The 18,368-nt window shown below is 45.4% G+C and overlaps 2 protein-coding genes across 3 annotated transcripts in view; one reads left to right on the forward strand and one right to left on the reverse strand.

Moving 5' to 3' along the window:
- Positions 1-15,499, forward strand: LOC135544087 (rho GTPase-activating protein 24-like). Of its 2 annotated transcripts, none has more exons than XM_064971464.1 (8): positions 1-142; positions 683-890; positions 1,085-1,217; positions 1,410-1,483; positions 6,312-6,433; positions 6,948-8,028; positions 8,747-8,964; positions 15,421-15,499. In XM_064971464.1, exons 1-8 carry the CDS (start codon positions 49-51, stop codon positions 15,429-15,431), a joined length of 1,941 nt encoding a protein of 646 aa, XP_064827536.1. In that variant the 5' UTR covers positions 1-48; the 3' UTR covers positions 15,432-15,499. The 2 variants fall into 2 exon arrangements, with proteins under 2 accessions (XP_064827536.1, XP_064827538.1); XM_064971466.1 differs by having other exon boundaries at positions 1,088-1,217.
- LOC135544088 (mitogen-activated protein kinase 9-like) overlaps positions 14,816-18,368 on the reverse strand; it is a 26,631-nt gene continuing 23,078 nt past the window's right edge. Inside the window, exon 12 of the mRNA XM_064971467.1 lies at positions 14,816-18,128. Within this exon, the coding sequence (XP_064827539.1) occupies positions 17,989-18,128 (140 nt within the window). The 3' untranslated portion in view covers positions 14,816-17,988. The remainder of the gene's footprint in view (positions 18,129-18,368) is intronic.

Here is an 18,368-nt window from a genome sequence, read left to right on the forward strand (position 1 = left end):
GAGAAAGATCTGGACGGAGAAAGAACAAATGTGAAGAGAAAAGCGAAGATGCCGGAGAACAAGGCGACAGTGTACAGGACCAGCAGCTACCTGTCCCACTCTGCCTACAGGAAGATCAAGCGGGTTCTGAGCTTCAGGAGGCGTGAGTTTTTCAGACCACACAGAGACCCACACACAGGCACCAACACATAGACCCACACAGAGACCCACACACAGGCACCAACACATAGACCCACACAGAGACCCACACAGAGCTGCAGTGTGAGGCAGGCTGTGTAGATAGGTGGTTTGGGGGTATCGAGGGTTTGAGTTCTCTGTCTGAGGAAAGGAAAGAAAATCCCTGAACCATCTAATTCGTACTCTATAATCATCTGTTTATTAAATTAGCCTGGGTGATCTTAAATCCCCTCTCTCTCTCTCTCTACTCTCTGTCTGTCTCTCTCTCCTCTTTGTCTCTCTCCTCTGTCTCTCTCTCTCTCCTCTCTGTCTCTCTCTCTCTCTCTCTCTCTCTCTCTCTCTCCTCTCTGTCTCTCTCTCTCCTCTCTGTCTGTCTCTCTCTCCTCTCTGTCTGTCTCTCTCTCCTCTCTGTCTCTCTCTCTCTCCTCTCTGTCTCTCTCTCTCTCCTCTCTGTCTCTCTCTCTCTCCTCTGTGTCTGTCTCTCTCTCCTATCTGTCTCTCTCAGGCGTGTTTGGCCAGCGGCTGGAGGAGACGGTTCTGTATGAGCGGCGTTACGGGGTCCACATGGCACCTCTGGTGGTGGAGCAGTGTGTGGACTTCATCCGGGAGCGAGGTCTTCTGGAGGTGGGGTTGTTCCGCCAGCCAGGCCAGGCCACGCTGGTTAAAGAGTTGCAGGATGCCTTCGACGCTGGGGAGAAGCCCTCCTTTGACAGGTAAGAGCTCTCCAGTCAACACAAACAGGTTCTGCTTGATTGCAAACACTGCAGTTCTCAAGCAAACAGATCAAGTTCATGAAGTTATACCTATGCACCAGGTATGTCTGGATGTCTCACTATATGTAGTTGCTCACCCACATACACTGGTAGTGCTGTATTTTAAGTGTGTGTGTGTGTGTTTGTCATCCTAGCAGTACAGACGTGCACACTGTGGCGTCGCTCCTGAAGCTGTATCTGCGGGAGCTGCCAGAGCCACTGGTGCCCTTCTCCAGATACCAGGACTTCCTGGTGTGTGGCAAGAACATCTCCTCTGAGAGGAAGCAGGTAAGTGTCCATCCAGTCGCATCATGCAGGCCATGCTGAGATGCATCGGATAAACAGATGAAGACAGAACACAACCGCTGATCTAAAAGTCCAAGGGAGAAATCTAATTGATAAACTCCACCAATGGTTAATATTGTGATAGGAGCAGCGTAGCGAACTACCTACAACAATATCTTTGCCTGTGTCTCCAAGAGTTTGACAGAACTACGGCATCTTCTTCATCAACTTCCAGTGGCTAACTTCAACCTGCTCAACTACATCTGCCAGTAAGTCTACCGTTTACCTGTAATTTACAACAATTATCACAAATCAAGATAACGTCAAATCTGCATACAACATACCTCACGATTAACGCATTTCCAAAGCAATGAATGGAAATGGATTGAATCACTACAGCAGGGTTCCCCAACTGGCGGGCCGCGGGGGATTTTATTTGGCACCTCAACTTTTCTGAGCAATATTAAAAAATATTGTACTTTATTTATTTTTATTTGTTTGTTTATTGTTGGACATCCAAGTGGTTTTAATTTTGGGAATCTGTTCCAAAGGATTCCCATTTCCAAAGTATAATAGAGATATACAGAGCCTTCACAAAGTATAATAGAGATATACAGAGCCTTCACAAAGTATAATAGAGATATACAGAGCCTTCACAAAGTATAATAGAGATATACAGAGCCTTCACAAAGTATAATAGAGATATACAGAGCCTTCACAAAGTATAATAGAGATATACAGAGCCTTCACAAAGTATAATAGAGATATACAGAGCCTTCACAAAGTATAATAGAGATATACAGAGCCTTCACAAAGTATAATAGAGATATACAGAGCCTTCACAAAGTATAATAGAGATATACAGAGCCTTCCCAAAGTATAATAGAGATATACAAAGCCTTCAAAGTATAATAGAGATATACAAAGCCTTCACAAAGTATAGTAGAGATATACAAAGCCTTCAAAGTATAATAGAGATATACAGAGCCTTCACAAAGTATAATAGAGATATACAAAGCCTTCAAAGTATAATAGAGATATACAAAGCCTTCAAAGTATAATAGAGATATACAGAGCCTTCACAAAGTATAATAGAGATATACAGAGCCTTCACAAAGTATAATAGAGATATACAAAGCCTTCAAAGTATAATAGAGATATACAGAGCCCTCACAAAGTATAATAGGGATATACAGACCCTTCACAAAGTATAATAGAGATATACAGAGCCTTCACAAAGTATAATAGAGATATACAGAGCCTTCACAAAGTATAATAGAGATATACAGAGCCTTCACAAAGTATAATAGAGATATACAGAGCCTTCACAAAGTATAATAGAGATATACAGAGCCTTCACAAAGTATAATAGAGATATACAGAGCCTTCACAAAGTATAATAGAGATATACAGAGCCCTCACAAAGTATAATAGAGATATACAGAGCCTTCACAAAGTATAATAGAGATATACAGAGCCTTCACAAAGTATAATAAAGATATACAGAGCCTTCACAAAGTATAATAGAGATATACAGAGCCTTCACAAAGTATAATAGAGATATACAGAGCCTTCACAAAGTATAATAGAGATATACAGAGCCTTCACAAAGTATAATAGAGATATACAGAGCCTTCACAAAGTATAATAGAGATATACAGAGCCTTCACAAAGTATAATAGAGATATACAGAGCCTTCACAAAGTATAATAGAGATATACAGAGCCTTCACAAAGTATTCAGACCTCTTTGATTTTTCCCACATTTTATTACATTACAGCCTTATTGTAAAATGTATTAAATAAATGCACACAATATCCCACAATGACAAAGAGAAAACAGTATTTTTTTGTGCAAATTTATGAAAAATAAAAACACATACCTTATCTATATAAGTATTCAGACCCTTTGCTATGACACTTGAAATTGAGATCAGGTGCATCCTATTTCCATTGATCACCCTTGAGATGTTTCTACAACTTGATTGGAGTCCACCTGTAGAAAATTCAATTGATTGGACATGATTTGAAAAGTCCTGTCTATATAAGGTCCCACAGTTGAGATTGGATGTCATTGCAAAAACCAAGCCATGAGGTTGAAGGAATTATCCGTAGAGCTCCGAGACAGGATTGTGTCGAGGCACAGATCTGGGGAAGGGTACCAATATATTTCCGCAGCATTGAAGGTCCCAAGAACACAGTGGCCTCCATCATTCTTAAATGGATGAAGTTTGGAATCACCAAGACTCTTCCTAGAGCTGGCTGCCTGGCCAAAGTGAGCAATCGGGGAGAAGGGTCTTGGTCAGGGAGTTGACCAAGAACCCAATGGTCACTCTGACAGAGCTCCAGAGTTCCTCCGTGGAGATGGGAGAAACTTCCAGAAGGACAACCATCTCTGCAGCACTCTACCAATTAGGCCTTTATGATAGAGTGGCCAGACAGAAGCCACTCCTCAGTAAAAGGCACATGATAGCCTGCTTGGAGCTTGCCAAAAGGCACCTTCAAGGACTCTCAGACCGTGAGAAACAAGATTCTCTGGTCTGATGAAACCAAGATTCAACTCTTTGGCCTGAATACCAAGTGACACATCTGGAGAAAACCTAGCACCATACCTACGGTGAAGCATGCTGTGGGTTTTCAGCGGCAGGGACTGGGAGACTAGTCAGGATTGAGGCAAAGATGAACGGAGCCAAGTACAGAGAGATCCTTGATGAAAACCTGCTCCAGAGATCTCAGGACCTCAAACTGGGGCGAAGGTTCACCTTTCAACAAGACAACGACCCTAAGCACAAAGCCAAGACAATGCAGGAGTGGCTTCGGGACAAGTCTCTGAATGTCCTTGAGAGGCCCAGCCAGAGCACGGACTTGAATCCGATTGAATATCTTTGGAGAGACCTGAAAATAGCTGTGCAGCAACACTCCCCATACAACCTGACAGAGCTGGAGAGGATCTGCAGAGAAGAATGGGAGAAAATCCCCAAATACAGGTGTGCCAAGCTTGTAGCATTTTATCCTAGAAGACTGGAGGCTGTAATTTCTGCCTAAAGTGCTTCAACAAGTACTGAGTAAAGGGTCTGAATACTTATGTAAATGTAATATTATTTTTTTTTTTTTAATAAAATAGAAATCATTTTTAAAAACAACAACAGTTTTTGCTTTATCATTATGGGGTCTTGTGTGTAGATTGTTGAGAAACAAACACAATTTAATCAATTAGAAAATAAGACTGTAATGCAAAAAAATGTGGAAAAGGTCAAGGAGTCTGAATACTTTCCGAAGGCACTGTATGTGATCGTATACAAACGTAAGCAAGGTTTGAAATGATTCTATTTGAGTCAAATATTATATCTCTTTTTGTTTTTCGCGGTCAATTTGTAGTCTACAAATTATTTGTAATTATGTTCTGTCCCCCTGGCCGTCTAGCTCAAAAAGAATCGGCCTGCAGTTGAATCTAGTTGATGATTCCTGCATTATAGGTTTGTTTTATGTCATTTCAACAAGTCATGACACCCACCATCTCAGATGGTTCTGAAATCATTTCTGTAGTTAGAAACAGATAAGATTAGAATTCCTGCAACATAATTTTGATGAAATATAATTATCTGAGAAATTAAGCTAATTGATTGCATTTTAAGTTATAGAAGTCATATAATATTCAATAAATATAGTACCCAACATCCGATTGGGACCTAACTTTTTTTCTAACAACGAGTAAGACGTGGAATCCAAATAGATTGTCAAAAGCCCAGAATCCTATCCACCCAGAATCCTATCCACCCAGAATCCTATCCACCCAGAATCCTATCCACCCAGACTCCTATCCACCCAGAATCCTATCCACCCAGACTCCTATCCACCCAGAATCCTATCCACCCAGAATCCTATCCACCCAGACTCCTAGCCACCCAGAATCCTATCCACCCAGAATCCTATCCACCCAGAATCCTATCCACCCAGAATCCTAGCCACCCAGAATCCTAGCCACCCAGAATCCTATCCACCCAGAATCCTATCCACCCAGAATCCTATCCACCCAGAATCCTATCCACCCAGAATCCTAGCCACCCAGAATCCTATCCACCCAGAATCCTATCCACCCAGAATCCTATCCTCCCAGAATCCTATCCTCCCAGAATCCTATCCGTACATAATGTATACGGTATCAGTTCTCTATGTCTGACTAGTAGTATGGAGCTGCGGCTTGGAGTTTCTTCATCCTTATGTAAGAAATTCTCAGTGAATTTTAGTGATGTTTCCCCCCCCCCCTGTTCAGAGTTATTGAAGTTAGGTTAGGTTAGGTTTATGTCCCATCCTACACCCCAATATTACCAGGTTATGTCCACTAGATGGTGCTGTTCCTGCTATTATTATTATATATATTTTTTTTAAAGAATCCCCCCCCTCAATGTTAAAGGGATAAATAGTTCACCCATATTGCCAAATGGTTTCCTTACCCTGTCAGCAGTTTATGGACCAGGTACGACCGCAATCAATGCTTTGGTTTTATTTACCTGTTTCAAATGCTAACTTTTTAAAATTTGTGGAATAAATTCAATGCAAGTCATTGGTACCTGTACTAGCATTTTCACGTTTCATATCCAAGTAACATTGAGTTACACAATCAATGTTTAGCTATTTCAGGATGATTTGCACATGAAGCATGGCTTTTGACCATCCTCATGTCTAACTCATTGTTTAAAAAAAAGTTTGATCTCAATCAGATGTCAGTTACTATATTTTTTGAATATTATATGAATCCTATAAATTAAAATGACAAATTTGGGTGAAATCAATTAGCTTAATTTCTCAGAGATCAAACGATTTGTATCCCCAAAAAATAATGGTGCAAAAATGCTAATCATATATTTTTCTAACAACAGAAACGATTTCAGAACAATTTGAGATAGTGGATGTCAAAATCCTCTTTCTTGGACTTTTTGAGGTGGAACGACCCAATAGAATTGGCCTGTGGCCCAGTCACAACATACGCCATACAGCCTCATCTGTTCAACCATGACACATTTCTGTATGTTATGTAGCAGATGTGACAAAATCGACTCTGCCCAAGTCTCATACAGATAAATCACTGCCAATACAGGTTTTTGAATGAAGTCCAGTCCTATTCTAGCAGCAACAAGATGAGCACCCAGAACCTGGCTACTGTTTTTGGCCCAAACATCCTACGACCCAAAGCTGAAGATCCAGAGACTATCATTGGAGGTGTGTGAGAGTCAGTGGAGGCTGGTGGGGGGAGCTATAGGAGGATGGGCTCATTGTAATGGCTGGAATTGAAATTAAGGAATGGAGTCAAACGTGATTTCCATATTTTTGATAGCATTACATTTATTCCATTCCAGCCAGTACAATGAGCCCGTCCTCCTGTAGCTCCTCACACCAGCCTCCACTGGTGAGAGTGTTATTCAGAGAAAGAGACATGGATCAGAGCTAGACAGAACTAGCCAACAGATACAGAGCCAGTGAAGACAGACTGAAACAGATATAGGCAGATAAAGATAGTGTCTGTCTGTCTGTCTGTCTGTCTGTCTGTCTGTCTGTCTGTCTGTCTGTCTGTCTGTCTGCCCATGTGTCCTTGAGACAGTGTTTATATCAACACAGTGTTGTGTAACATACTATGTGCCATGTGATGCCGTTTGTACTGTATGTGTCCAGCTGTTACTCAGTGTGTGTGTGTGCGTGTGTGTGTGTGTGTGTGTCTGTCTGTCTGTCCCCCCAGGGGCAGCCGTGGTGCAGCAGCTTATGTCCGAGCTGATCAGGGAGCACCTGTGCCTCTTCTCCAGGGAGGGGGGAGACATAGAGGCCCCTGGCTCTTCACGCCCTGACTCTTACCCATGTCAGAGATGGAAAGGAGACCCATTCGAGGGGGCGCACATCCAGCCAACTGCCCAGACCCAGTCGCATGATTACAGTCTGGGCATAACAGCCGAGCACCTCCCCAAACAACAGCCAGCACACCATCCTTCCCCTTGCTCCCGCCAGCTCTCTCTGCCTCTGATCCCTAAGAGGAGGGGGTCGGCCCAAAACCCAGGTGAAACCAGTTTAGCCACACGGCAGTCCATCACAGACCACCAGCAGCAGCCAGCTGAGGTGTTCTCTCCAGTGAGTCTTGCTTCTGGGCCTCTGTACCACAGACACACTCTGTCCCAGTCAGAGTCCCAGCCCACTGAGACCGCAGACAGCCCCCACCCTGCCTCCCAACTCACAGAATCTGCATCCACAGTGACGCTACAGGCAGCCCCAGAACCCAGCAGCATGCTGCCCATTGGCTGGAGGGGCCCAGAGGATCCCAGCTGGGCTGCAGAACAGGGGACTACTGGCACCAGTGGTAGCAGTGAGGCTCAGGACAGTACTCTGTCTGTCTATGACAACCTGGACACACTACAACGCATGGAGGAGGTGGCTGCGGATGGTGGTGGGGGCAGCCCTGCTGGCCCAGTGGAGGTGGAGATGGGCACGGCCAGCATGGTAGACACCAGAAGCTCCTGGTCTTCCTGTGAGATTCTGTCCCTGGAAGACAATGGGTGTGGTGGGGTCAGAACCAGCCCAGGACGGGGGTCCACTAGGTTCCCCTCCTTCAGGACTGACCCAGGAGACGAGGACCTCCCTCCTAACTCCCCAGCCTCCTCCTCTGCCCTCACTGATGCCCCCCTGAGCACGGGCAGCTCGGAGGTCTTCCTGCCCTCTGCTCCTCCGGACCTCCGCGTCCCCCCGGCCTCCCAGGCCATGCACTGGCTCTTGACTGGCCTCAAACAACAGATGGCCAGGCAGAGGGCTGAGTTCGAGGCCAAGATCCAGAGGTAATAGAACTGTGAATAAACCATGTCAATGCAACAGCAGTCCTTGTCAATGGTCTATATACATGCTACACAGAGTGTACAAAACATTATGGGCACCTGCTCTTTCCATGACATAGACTGACCAGGTGAAAGCTATGATCCCTTATTGATGACACTTGTTAAATCCACTTCAAATCAGTGTAGATGAAGGGGAGGAGACAGGTTAAAGAAGGATCTCTAAGCCTCAAGACAATAAAGACCTGGATTGTGTATGTGTGCAATTCAGAGGGTGAATGGGCAAGCTAAAATATTAAGATGCCTTTGAACAGGGTATGGTAGTATGTGCCCCGGGTTTGTGTGTGTCAAGAACGGCAACGCTGCTGGGTTTTCAAGCAACAGTTTCCTGTGTTTATCAAGAATAGTCCATCACCATCCAAAGGACATCCAGCCAACTTGACACAACTGTGGGAAGCATTGGAGACACCATGGGCCAGCATCCCTGTGAAAAGCTTTTGACACCTTATAGAGTCCATGCTCTGATGAATTCTACTCAAGAATAGGAAGGTGATCCTAATGTTTAGTACACTCAGTGTACAGTCTATAAAGAATCTTCAACAGGTGCCAGGTTACAATAACATATTAGTCCTACATGTTACATGTTACACCACAGTCCTGTAGTAGCAGCAGAGTGAAACCTCTGTGTGTGACTCCTTGTCCTTCTCTGTCCTGTCTCTCCCAGGTTGGAGATGCGTAACGAGGCCCTCCAGGGGGAGCTGGTGGGACTGCGGACCAGCCTGGAGCAGCAACGCTGCTGGCACAGTGTGGCCGAGATCAAGATCCGCAACGTGGAGCGTGCCAGGGCCGATGCCGACCGCCGCAACACCACTCTGCAGAGGGAGATGGAGCAGTTCTTTGATACCTTCGGAGAGCTGAACACTGAGGCCCGGAAGAGCGAAGGTTAGGGTTAGCACCCCTGGAGAGCTGAGCGCTGAGGCCCGGAAGAGCGAAGGTTAGGGTTAGCACCCCTGGAGAGCTGAGCGCTGAGGCCCGGAAGAGCGAAGGTTAGGGTTAGCACCCCTGGAGAGCTGAGCGCTGAGGCCCGGAAGAGCGAAGGTTAGGGTTAGCAGCCCTGGAGAGCTGAGCGCTGAGGCCAGGAAGAGCGAAGGTTAGGGTTAGCACCCCTGGAGAGCTGAGCGCTGAGGCCCGGAAGAGCGAAGGTTAGGGTTAGCACCCCTGGAGAGCTGAGCGCTGAGGCCCGGAAGAGCGAAGGTTAGGGTTAGCAGCCCTGGAGAGCTGAACGCTGAGGCCCGGAAGAGCGAAGGTTATGGTTAGCAGCCCTGGAGAGCTGAGCGCTGAGGCCAGGAAGAGCGAAGGTTAGGGTTAGCAGCCCTGGAGAGCTGAGCGCTGAGGCCCGGAAGAGCGAAGGTTAGGGTTAGCAGCCCTGGAGAGCTGAGCGCTGAGGCCCGGAAGAGCGAAGGTTAGGGTTAGCAGCCCTGGAGAGCTGAGCGCTGAGGCCCGGAAGAGCGAAGGTTAGGGTTAGCAGCCCTGGAGAGCTGAACGCTGAGGCCCGGAAGAGCGAAGGTTAGGGTTAGCAGCCCTGGAGAGCTGAGCGCTGAGGCCAGGAAGAGCGAAGGTTAGGGTTAGCAGCCCTGGAGAGCTGAGCGCTGAGGCCAGGAAGAGCAAGCATATCTTACAGAGCTTCTGATGGCCAGTCAGCTTAGAGAACGATGCCATTATCAGAGCACTACAAGAGCAGTATCAGGAGAAAACACCATCCATATGAATAGAATATAGAGAGAACTGTCTGTTGCCAGGATTAATCCATATTGGATTTGTCTGGCTTCATTGTAACTGGCTTCAAGGTCCAGATTTGAATGTGAGGCCCAAACAAGGTGTTGAAACGCAGAGAATATGTACTATTCCCAGTCTCTGACAAGATCCCACAGCCATTTAGACATCGTGTTAAATAGGATTTGATTTAGTGCTTCCAAGTATTGAGGTCATGTTCTGAGTTTGTCTATGAGGGTGTCTAAGAACAGACTCATATTACTGATGCAGGTATTTCACACTGCTATAAATATGAAGGATTATAATTCGGGACCCATCTGAAAACTATTTCACTTTGTGGTGACAGGGCAGGGTGAGTCACAGCTTTTAACAGTACACCACCTGAAAATACTCTGTAGCTTTTCCACGAAACCAATATGTATAGTGCAATATTAACGTCCTGAATAATAAAACATACATTTACTAAATCATTTTGCAGAGGAACGTGCGCGCACACACACACTGATACACGCATGCAAGCACGCAAACACACACACACTTGTATGACATAAAATAACCAAAGACTTAATTAAGCAATAGATCCTGTCTATAGCAATAGCATTTTATTTAGCAGAATTAATTTTGTTCTCCTTTGATGTCAAATGATAATCATCTCTTGAGTTTTTGCATATTTTTCAGACAGGACGAATTTTTACACAACACAGAATTTATTTTTGCATTGTAATTTCAGAAAAAAATTCCATAATATATCCGGTACGAATAGTGGAATTATGGTGTTTCACCGTATCAATGACCTGCCAGTGTTGTGATTGGCTGTGATATTCACCTATTGATTTCTCCTGCCGGTGCAGCATCTGTTTTCAAACTGGGAAAGCTATTCTGACTTTGTAGCTATGTTATCAAGTGGAAATTGCTCTATCATTTTCTGGTTGCTAAAATTCTACACTGTTTGCTCAATTTCAGTTTATGTGAGAAAACAAGCACTGCATAGTGTAGGGAATCAATGTACCATCTAAATTGCTGTGAAATATCTTTTCAATAACAAACAATGTAATTTTTTACAGCTGTTTGAAACTGGTGGACCAAATCAAAAGCTACTTTTGGTTTTGGTCCACCACCATCAAACAGCGGTTTTGGTCACTATTCAGTGATTGTTTTTTTCACATAAACTGAAATTGAGCGAACTGTGTAGAATTTTCTAAACCAAGAAATTAGTGATTTCCACTAGATATCCCAGCCACAAAGTCAGAACAGCTTTCCTAGTTTGACCACAGATGCTGCTGTGGCGGAAAAGGAATCAATAGGCGAATAAACCAGCCAATGACTGGCGGGTCAGTAATATTGCGACACACTATCATGGACATTTTTTTAAATGAAGATGCAAAAATTTGAGGAAAAAATCTTATGTGTAGCACTTTTAAGGAGTCATCAGTGATGCATCTCTGAATAAGACCACCAGTGGGCGCCCATACATGGCATTGCAAGTGCAGAGAACACACAAGCAGCAGGGAAAAGCCAATCTAACAGATTCTACCTCCAGTTTATAGACTTGACAATGTATCTGTGTCTTGAAGAAATGTGTATTCAACAAGTTTGATTGCATTAAACAGCAAACCAGACAAAGTGTCTGTATTGATTGTTTGATAACAACATGAGTGATAGAGATAAAGACATAAGGTAACATAGACCAGTAGGGTTTGGTCAGTATGATTGGGACCAGTGGGCTGTAAACACAGGGTTTGGTCAGTATGATTGGGACCAGTGGGCTGTAAACACAGGGTTTGGTCAGTATGATTGGGACCAGTGGACTGTAAACACAGGGTTTGGTCAGTATGATTGGGACCAGTGGGCTGTAAACACAGGGTTTGGTCAGTATGATTGGGACCAGTGGACTGTAAACACAGGGTTTGGTCAGTATGATTGGGACCAGTGGACTGTAAACACAGGGTTTGGTCAGTATGATTGGGACCAGTGGACTGTAAACACAGGGTTTGGTCAGTATGATTGGGACCAGTGGACTGTAAACACATGGTTTGGTCAGTATGATTGGGACAAGTGGACTGTAAACACAGGGTTAGGTCAGTATGATTGGGACCAGTGGCCTGTAAACACAGGGTTTGGTCAGTATGATTGGGACCAGTGGACTGTAAACACAGGGTTTGGTCAGTATGATTGGGACCAGTGGCCTGTGAACATATGGTTTGGATTGGGACCAGTGGACTGTAAACACAGGGTTTGGATTGGGACCAGTGGACTGTAAACACAGGGTTTGGTCAGTATGATTGGTACCAGTGGACTGTAAACACAGGGTTTGGTCAGTATGATTGGGACCAGTGGCCTGTAAACATATGGTTTGGATTGGGACCAGTGGACTGTAAACACAGGGTTTGGTCAGTATGATTGGGACCAGTGGCCTGTAAACACAATGGTTTGGTCAGTATGATTGGGACAAGTGGACTGTAAACACAGGGTTTGGTCAGTATGATTGGGACCAGTGGACTTTAAACACAGGGTTTGGTCAGTATGATTGGGACAAGCGGACTGTAAACACAGGGTTAGGTCAGTATGATTGGGACAAGTGGACTGTAAACACAGGGTTTGGTCAGTATGATTGGGACCAGTGGACTGTAAACACAGGGTTTGGTCAGTATGATTGGGACCAGTGGACTGTAAACACAGGGTTTGGTCAGTATGATTGGGACCAGTGGGCTGTAAACACAGGGTTTGGTCAGTATGATTGGGACCAGTGGACTGTAAACACAGGGTTTGGTCAGTATGATTGGGACCAGTGGACTGTAAACACAGGGTTTGGATTGGGACCAGTGGACTGTAAACACAGGGTTTGGTTAGTACGATTGGGACCAGTGGACTGTAAACACAGGGTTTGGTCAGTATGATTGGGACCAGTGGCCTGTAAACATATGGTTTGGATTGGGACCAGTGGACTGTAAACACAGGGTTTGGTCAGTATGATTGGGACAAGTGGACTGTAAACACAGGGTTAGGTCAGTATGATTGGGACCAGTGGCCTGTAAACACAGGGTTTGGTCAGTATGATTGGGACCAGTGGACTGTAAACACAGGGTTTGGTCAGTATGATTGGGACCAGTGGCCTGTGAACATATGGTTTGGATTGGGACCAGTGGACTGTAAACACAGGGTTTGGATTGGGACCAGTGGACTGTAAACACAGGGTTTGGTCAGTATGATTGGTACCAGTGGACTGTAAACACAGGGTTTGGTCAGTATGATTGGGACCAGTGGCCTGTAAACATATGGTTTGGATTGGGACCAGTGGACTGTAAACACAGGGTTTGGTCAGTATGATTGGGACCAGTGGCCTGTAAACACAATGGTTTGGTCAGTATGATTGGGACAAGTGGACTGTAAACACAGGGTTTGGTCAGTATGATTGGGACCAGTGGACTTTAAACACAGGGTTTGGTCAGTATGATTGGGACAAGCGGACTGTAAACACAGGGTTAGGTCAGTATGATTGGGACAAGTGGACTGTAAACACAGGGTTTGGTCAGTATGATTGGGACCAGTGGACTGTAAACACAGGGTTTGGTCAGTATGATTGGGACCAGTGGACTGTAAACACAGGGTTTGGTCAGTATGATTGGGACCAGTGGGCTGTAAACACAGGGTTTGGTCAGTATGATTGGGACCAGTGGACTGTAAACACAGGGTTTGGTCAGTATGATTGGGACCAGTGGACTGTAAACACAGGGTTTGGATTGGGACCAGTGGACTGTAAACACAGGGTTTGGTTAGTACGATTGGGACCAGTGGACTGTAAACACAGGGTTTGGTCAGTATGATTGGGACCAGTGGCCTGTAAACATATGGTTTGGATTGGGACCAGTGGACTGTAAACACAGGGTTTGGTCAGTATGATTGGGACCAGTGGCCTGTAAACACAGGGTTTGGATTGGGACAAGTGGACTGTAAACACAGGGTTTGGTCAGTATGATTGGGACCAGTGGACTGTAAACACAGGGTTTGGTCAGTATGATTGGGACCAGTGGACTGTAAACACAGGGTTTGGTCAGTATGATTGGGACCAGTGGACTGTAAACACAGGGTTTGGTCAGTATGATTGGGACCAGTGGACTGTAAACACAGGGTTTGGTCAGTGTGATTGGGACCAGTGGACTGTGAACACAGGGTTTGGATTGAGACCAGTGGACTGTAAACACAGGGTTTGGATTGGGACCAGTGGACTGTAAACACAATGGTTTGGTCAGTATGATTGGGACAAGTGGACTGTAAACACAGGGTTTGGTCAGTGTGATTGGGACCAGTTGACTGTAAACACAGGGTTTGGTCAGTATGATTGGGACCAGTGGACTGTAAACACAGGGTTTGGTCAGTATGATTGGGACCAGTGGCCTGTAAACATATGGTTTAGATTGGGACCAGTGGACTGTAAACACAGGGTTTGGTCAGTATGATTGGGACCAGTGGCCTGTAAACATATGGTTTAGATTGGGACCAGTGGACTGTAAACACAGGGTTTGGATTGGGACCAGTGGACTGTAAACACAGGGTTTGGATTGGGACCAGTGGACTGTAAACACAGGGTTTGGATTGGGACCAGTGGACTGTAAACACAGGGTTTGGATTGGGACCAGTGGACTGTAAACACAGGGTTTGGTCAGTATGATTGGGACCAGTGGACTGTAAACACAGGGTTTGGTTAGTACGATTGGGACCAGTGGACTGTAAACACAGGGTTTGGAGTGGGACCAGTGGACTGTAAACACAGGGTTTGGTTAGTACGATTGGGACCAGTGAACTGTAAACACAGGGTTTGGAGTGGGACCAGTGGACTGTAAACACAGGGTTTGGTCAGTATGATTGGGACCAGTGGACTGTAAACACAGGGTTTGGTTAGTACGATTGGGACCAGTGGACTGTAAACACAGGGTTTGGTCAGTATGATTGGGACCAGTGAACTGTAAACACAGGGTTTGGTCAGTATGATTGGGACCAGTGGACTGTAAACACAAGTAAACACAGTTTGCCCACCTTTTATTTTGCTCGACACCTTTTGCGGAAAAAAAATGTATTGAATGAGAGCGTGACTTTTTTCTCGGCGGTCCGGCGATCAAAGTTTACCCACATCTTTCTCTTACCACTACACCACTGATTGGGACCTTACAATGATGATTTAAGAGTCAACCTACCCCATATCTTAGTTATAGCTTACAGGAGCAAGATTGTCAGACCCATATTCAGATTTTCAGCCTTGTATATTACTAAACTGCACAAACCAGAGACACACAACCCCACTCAATGTCCCTCACACATTAGATTCACTCAGTGAAAAACAATAACCCAGAGAAAAAAGCCTTTGGGAGGTTGTGGGGCGGTGTTGTGTTCTCCATGGAGTTGATCTAGATATCTTTCTCAGATATATTTATTTATTTCATTGAAAAAATAAACTGTTTTCGCTTTGTCATTATGGGATATTGTGTGTAGATTGATGAGAAAAAATGTATTTAATCCATTTTAGAATAAGACTAACAATTTCATCTCATTTTAGAGGCTGTAACATAACAAAATGTGGAAAAAGTGAAGGGATCTGAATACTTTCTGAATGCACTTTATCTTTCTCAGGGCCACCATGAACACAGCTCCAGTCCAGTCTGTCCCCGGCAGACTGCCACCATGAACACAGCTCCAGTCCAGTCTGTCCCCGGCAGACTGCCACCATGAACACAGCTCCAGTCCAGTCTGTCCCCGGCAGACTGCCACCATGAACACAGCTCCAGTCCAGTCTGTCCCCGGCAGACTGCCACCATGAACACAGCTCCAGTCCAGTCTGTCCCCGGCAGACTGCCACCATGAACACAGCTCCAGTCCAGTCTGTCCCCGGCAGACTGCCACCATGAACACAGCTCCAGTCCAGTCTGTCCCCGGCAGACTGCCACCATGAACACAGCTCCAGTCCAGTCTGTCCCCGGCAGACTGCCCCCATGAACACAGCGCCAGTCCAGTTTGTTCCCAGCAGACTGCCACCATGAACACAGCTCCAGTCCAGTCTGTCCCCGGCAGACTGCCACCATGAACACAGCTCCAGTCCAGTCTGTCCCCGGCAGACTGCCCCCATGAACACAGCTCCAGTCCAGTCTGTCCCCGGCAGACTGCCACCATGAACACAGCTCCAGTCCAGTCTGTCCCCGGCAGACTGCCACCATGAACACAGCTCCAGTCCAGTCTGTCCCCGGCAGACTGCCACCATGAACACAGCTCCAGTCCAGTCTGTCCCCGGCAGACTGCCACCATGAACACAGCTCCAGTCCAGTCTGTCCCCGGCAGACTGCCACCATGAACACAGCTCCAGTCCAGTCTGTCCCCGGCAGACTGCCACCATGAACACAGCTCCAGTCCAGTCTGTCCCTGGCAGACTGCCACCATGAACACAGCTCCAGTCCAGTCTGTCCCCAGCAGACTGCCACGATGAACACAGCTCCAGTCCAGTCTGTCCCTGGCAGACTGCCACGATGAACACAGCTCCAGTCCAGTTTGTCCCCAGCAGACTGCCACCATGAACACAGCGCCAGTCCAGTCTGTCCCCGGCAGACTGCCACCATGAACACAGCTCCAGTCCAGTTTGTTCCCAGCAGACTGCCACCATGAACACAGCTCCAGTCCAGTTTGTCCCCAGCAGGACTGAGGCAAAGACATTAGCATGGATCTGTCGGTCAGGTATCACAAGGCTCTTTCTCAGGACATCAAGGTCCAGAATTATCACGATTCCTAAGTCAATGTGGGTCTCGCCAGTGTTGATTTTCATGTCCCAAGGAGATTGTCCACTGTACTCTCAAACTTACATGACGCACCGTATCAAACAACCTGTCAGTTAATGGTCCAGCATTGAGACTGCTCTGGACACCAGTAATGGGGTGGAAAATAACACAATGAAAGAAAGCTACCTATCAGTGATGACACCTGTCTTTGATTAAGCCTGGAACATTTCTCCTGTCACCACAATGAGGTTCTAGAGGTTCCACAAACAGACGTATCACCATGAAGTCAATCAACACACAGTAAAGCATTAGAGGCTAGATTCAACATTGCCCATTGAAGGATTGAGAATGAGAGGGTATCTGGAGGAAAGAGATTGCACAGAAAAGGAAAGAAAATGCAGACTCAAGACTGATGGGAAGATGACACACTTGCGTGTCGCTTGTGTTTAAAGGGAGTTTGGATAGTTATACAATTTTTAGAAAGAAATCTGAACAAGAACTGAATGCATGATTGTATCCCTCTTTTAATCAATATTTTTCTTGGAATGACTTTAAGCTGAAATTGTCTAGAAAGTGCAATGTATCCACCGTTCACCTTTTTCCCCCTTCAGTATCATTATAATACATCTTTCCAACATCAACAAATTTCTGACATGTTTCCCATTGCATTTTAACAATAGTTTGTTCCAAAATAAATGGATGTATTTTGTACAGTTTGTATGCCTCAGCATATTTGGATCAGCTGTAAAACCCAGTCTCAGCATCACAACAATCAATACATTTAAACACACAGTATACAGTATAGATAGATACTTATGTACATAAACACACATAACATGCATAAAATGTAGCACTCTTTACCCTCATTAGGAAAGACCCAGACCAGAGCCAAGTACCGTTTCTTCACACAGAGGAGGCTAATGTCCTCTGGATGGAAATACATGAAGATCTTGTATCACAGCTGTTTCTATGTGTAGTCAAGTATTCATTTGTAGTAACATGCAGCAATGTCTTTTGTTCATTAGTAGATATTTCCGATGACAAAACAGTCATAAGACATTATAGCCTAGCCCTAGTTTAATGCATATACAGTACTTTATACTGAAACTGTAGGTGGTCAAACTACACATTGAACAGTGTGTGCTCTTGGCTTGGACAACAAGTCTAGAGGTGCATGACTTATTTGAACCATAGTACAGTATGAATGGACTATTTACAACAGAGATAGGGAAAGAGTGACAGAGAGAGTTCAATTTAAAACGGAATCATTTTCAGTTTAAAAAAGAAAAGCGGTTGAATGATTTACCATCCAGCGGGACCCAAAGTGAAAATAGACAGTATAAAGTAATGTGAAAAGTGCTACCTAAGAAGATGGATAGTTAGTGATGATTGAAAAAAAAAAAACAGAGATGCCGGGGTGGAAAGAGGCTCACTGTCACTCCTCTAGCGCCCCCGTGAGGGTGTCAACACAGCTGCTGTCGGTGTCAGAGGCCAAGGTCTGCTCAGTGGACATTGAGGAGAAGTCACTCGTAGAGGACGACTGGGAAGCTGTAGCACTGTGGTTCACCACTTCATCTACAGCACAGAGAGAGAGAGACAGCACACAGAGAGAGAGAGAGAGAAAGACCGTGAGAGAGAGAGAAAAAGACAGTGAGAGAGAGAGAAAGACAGTGAGAGAGAGAAAGACAGAGAGAAAGAGAGTGAGAGAAAGAGAGAGAGATAAGGGCCCATGAAGTGATACACAGTATGGCATCATCAAAACATATGACAGTGTGACTCACACCCTGACCTTCTCATTTTTGGGCTTAGAGAAAG

This window comes from Oncorhynchus masou, chromosome 8, assembly GCF_036934945.1.
Source record: "Oncorhynchus masou masou isolate Uvic2021 chromosome 8, UVic_Omas_1.1, whole genome shotgun sequence".
NCBI classification, from domain to species: Eukaryota; Metazoa; Chordata; class Actinopteri; order Salmoniformes; family Salmonidae; genus Oncorhynchus; species Oncorhynchus masou.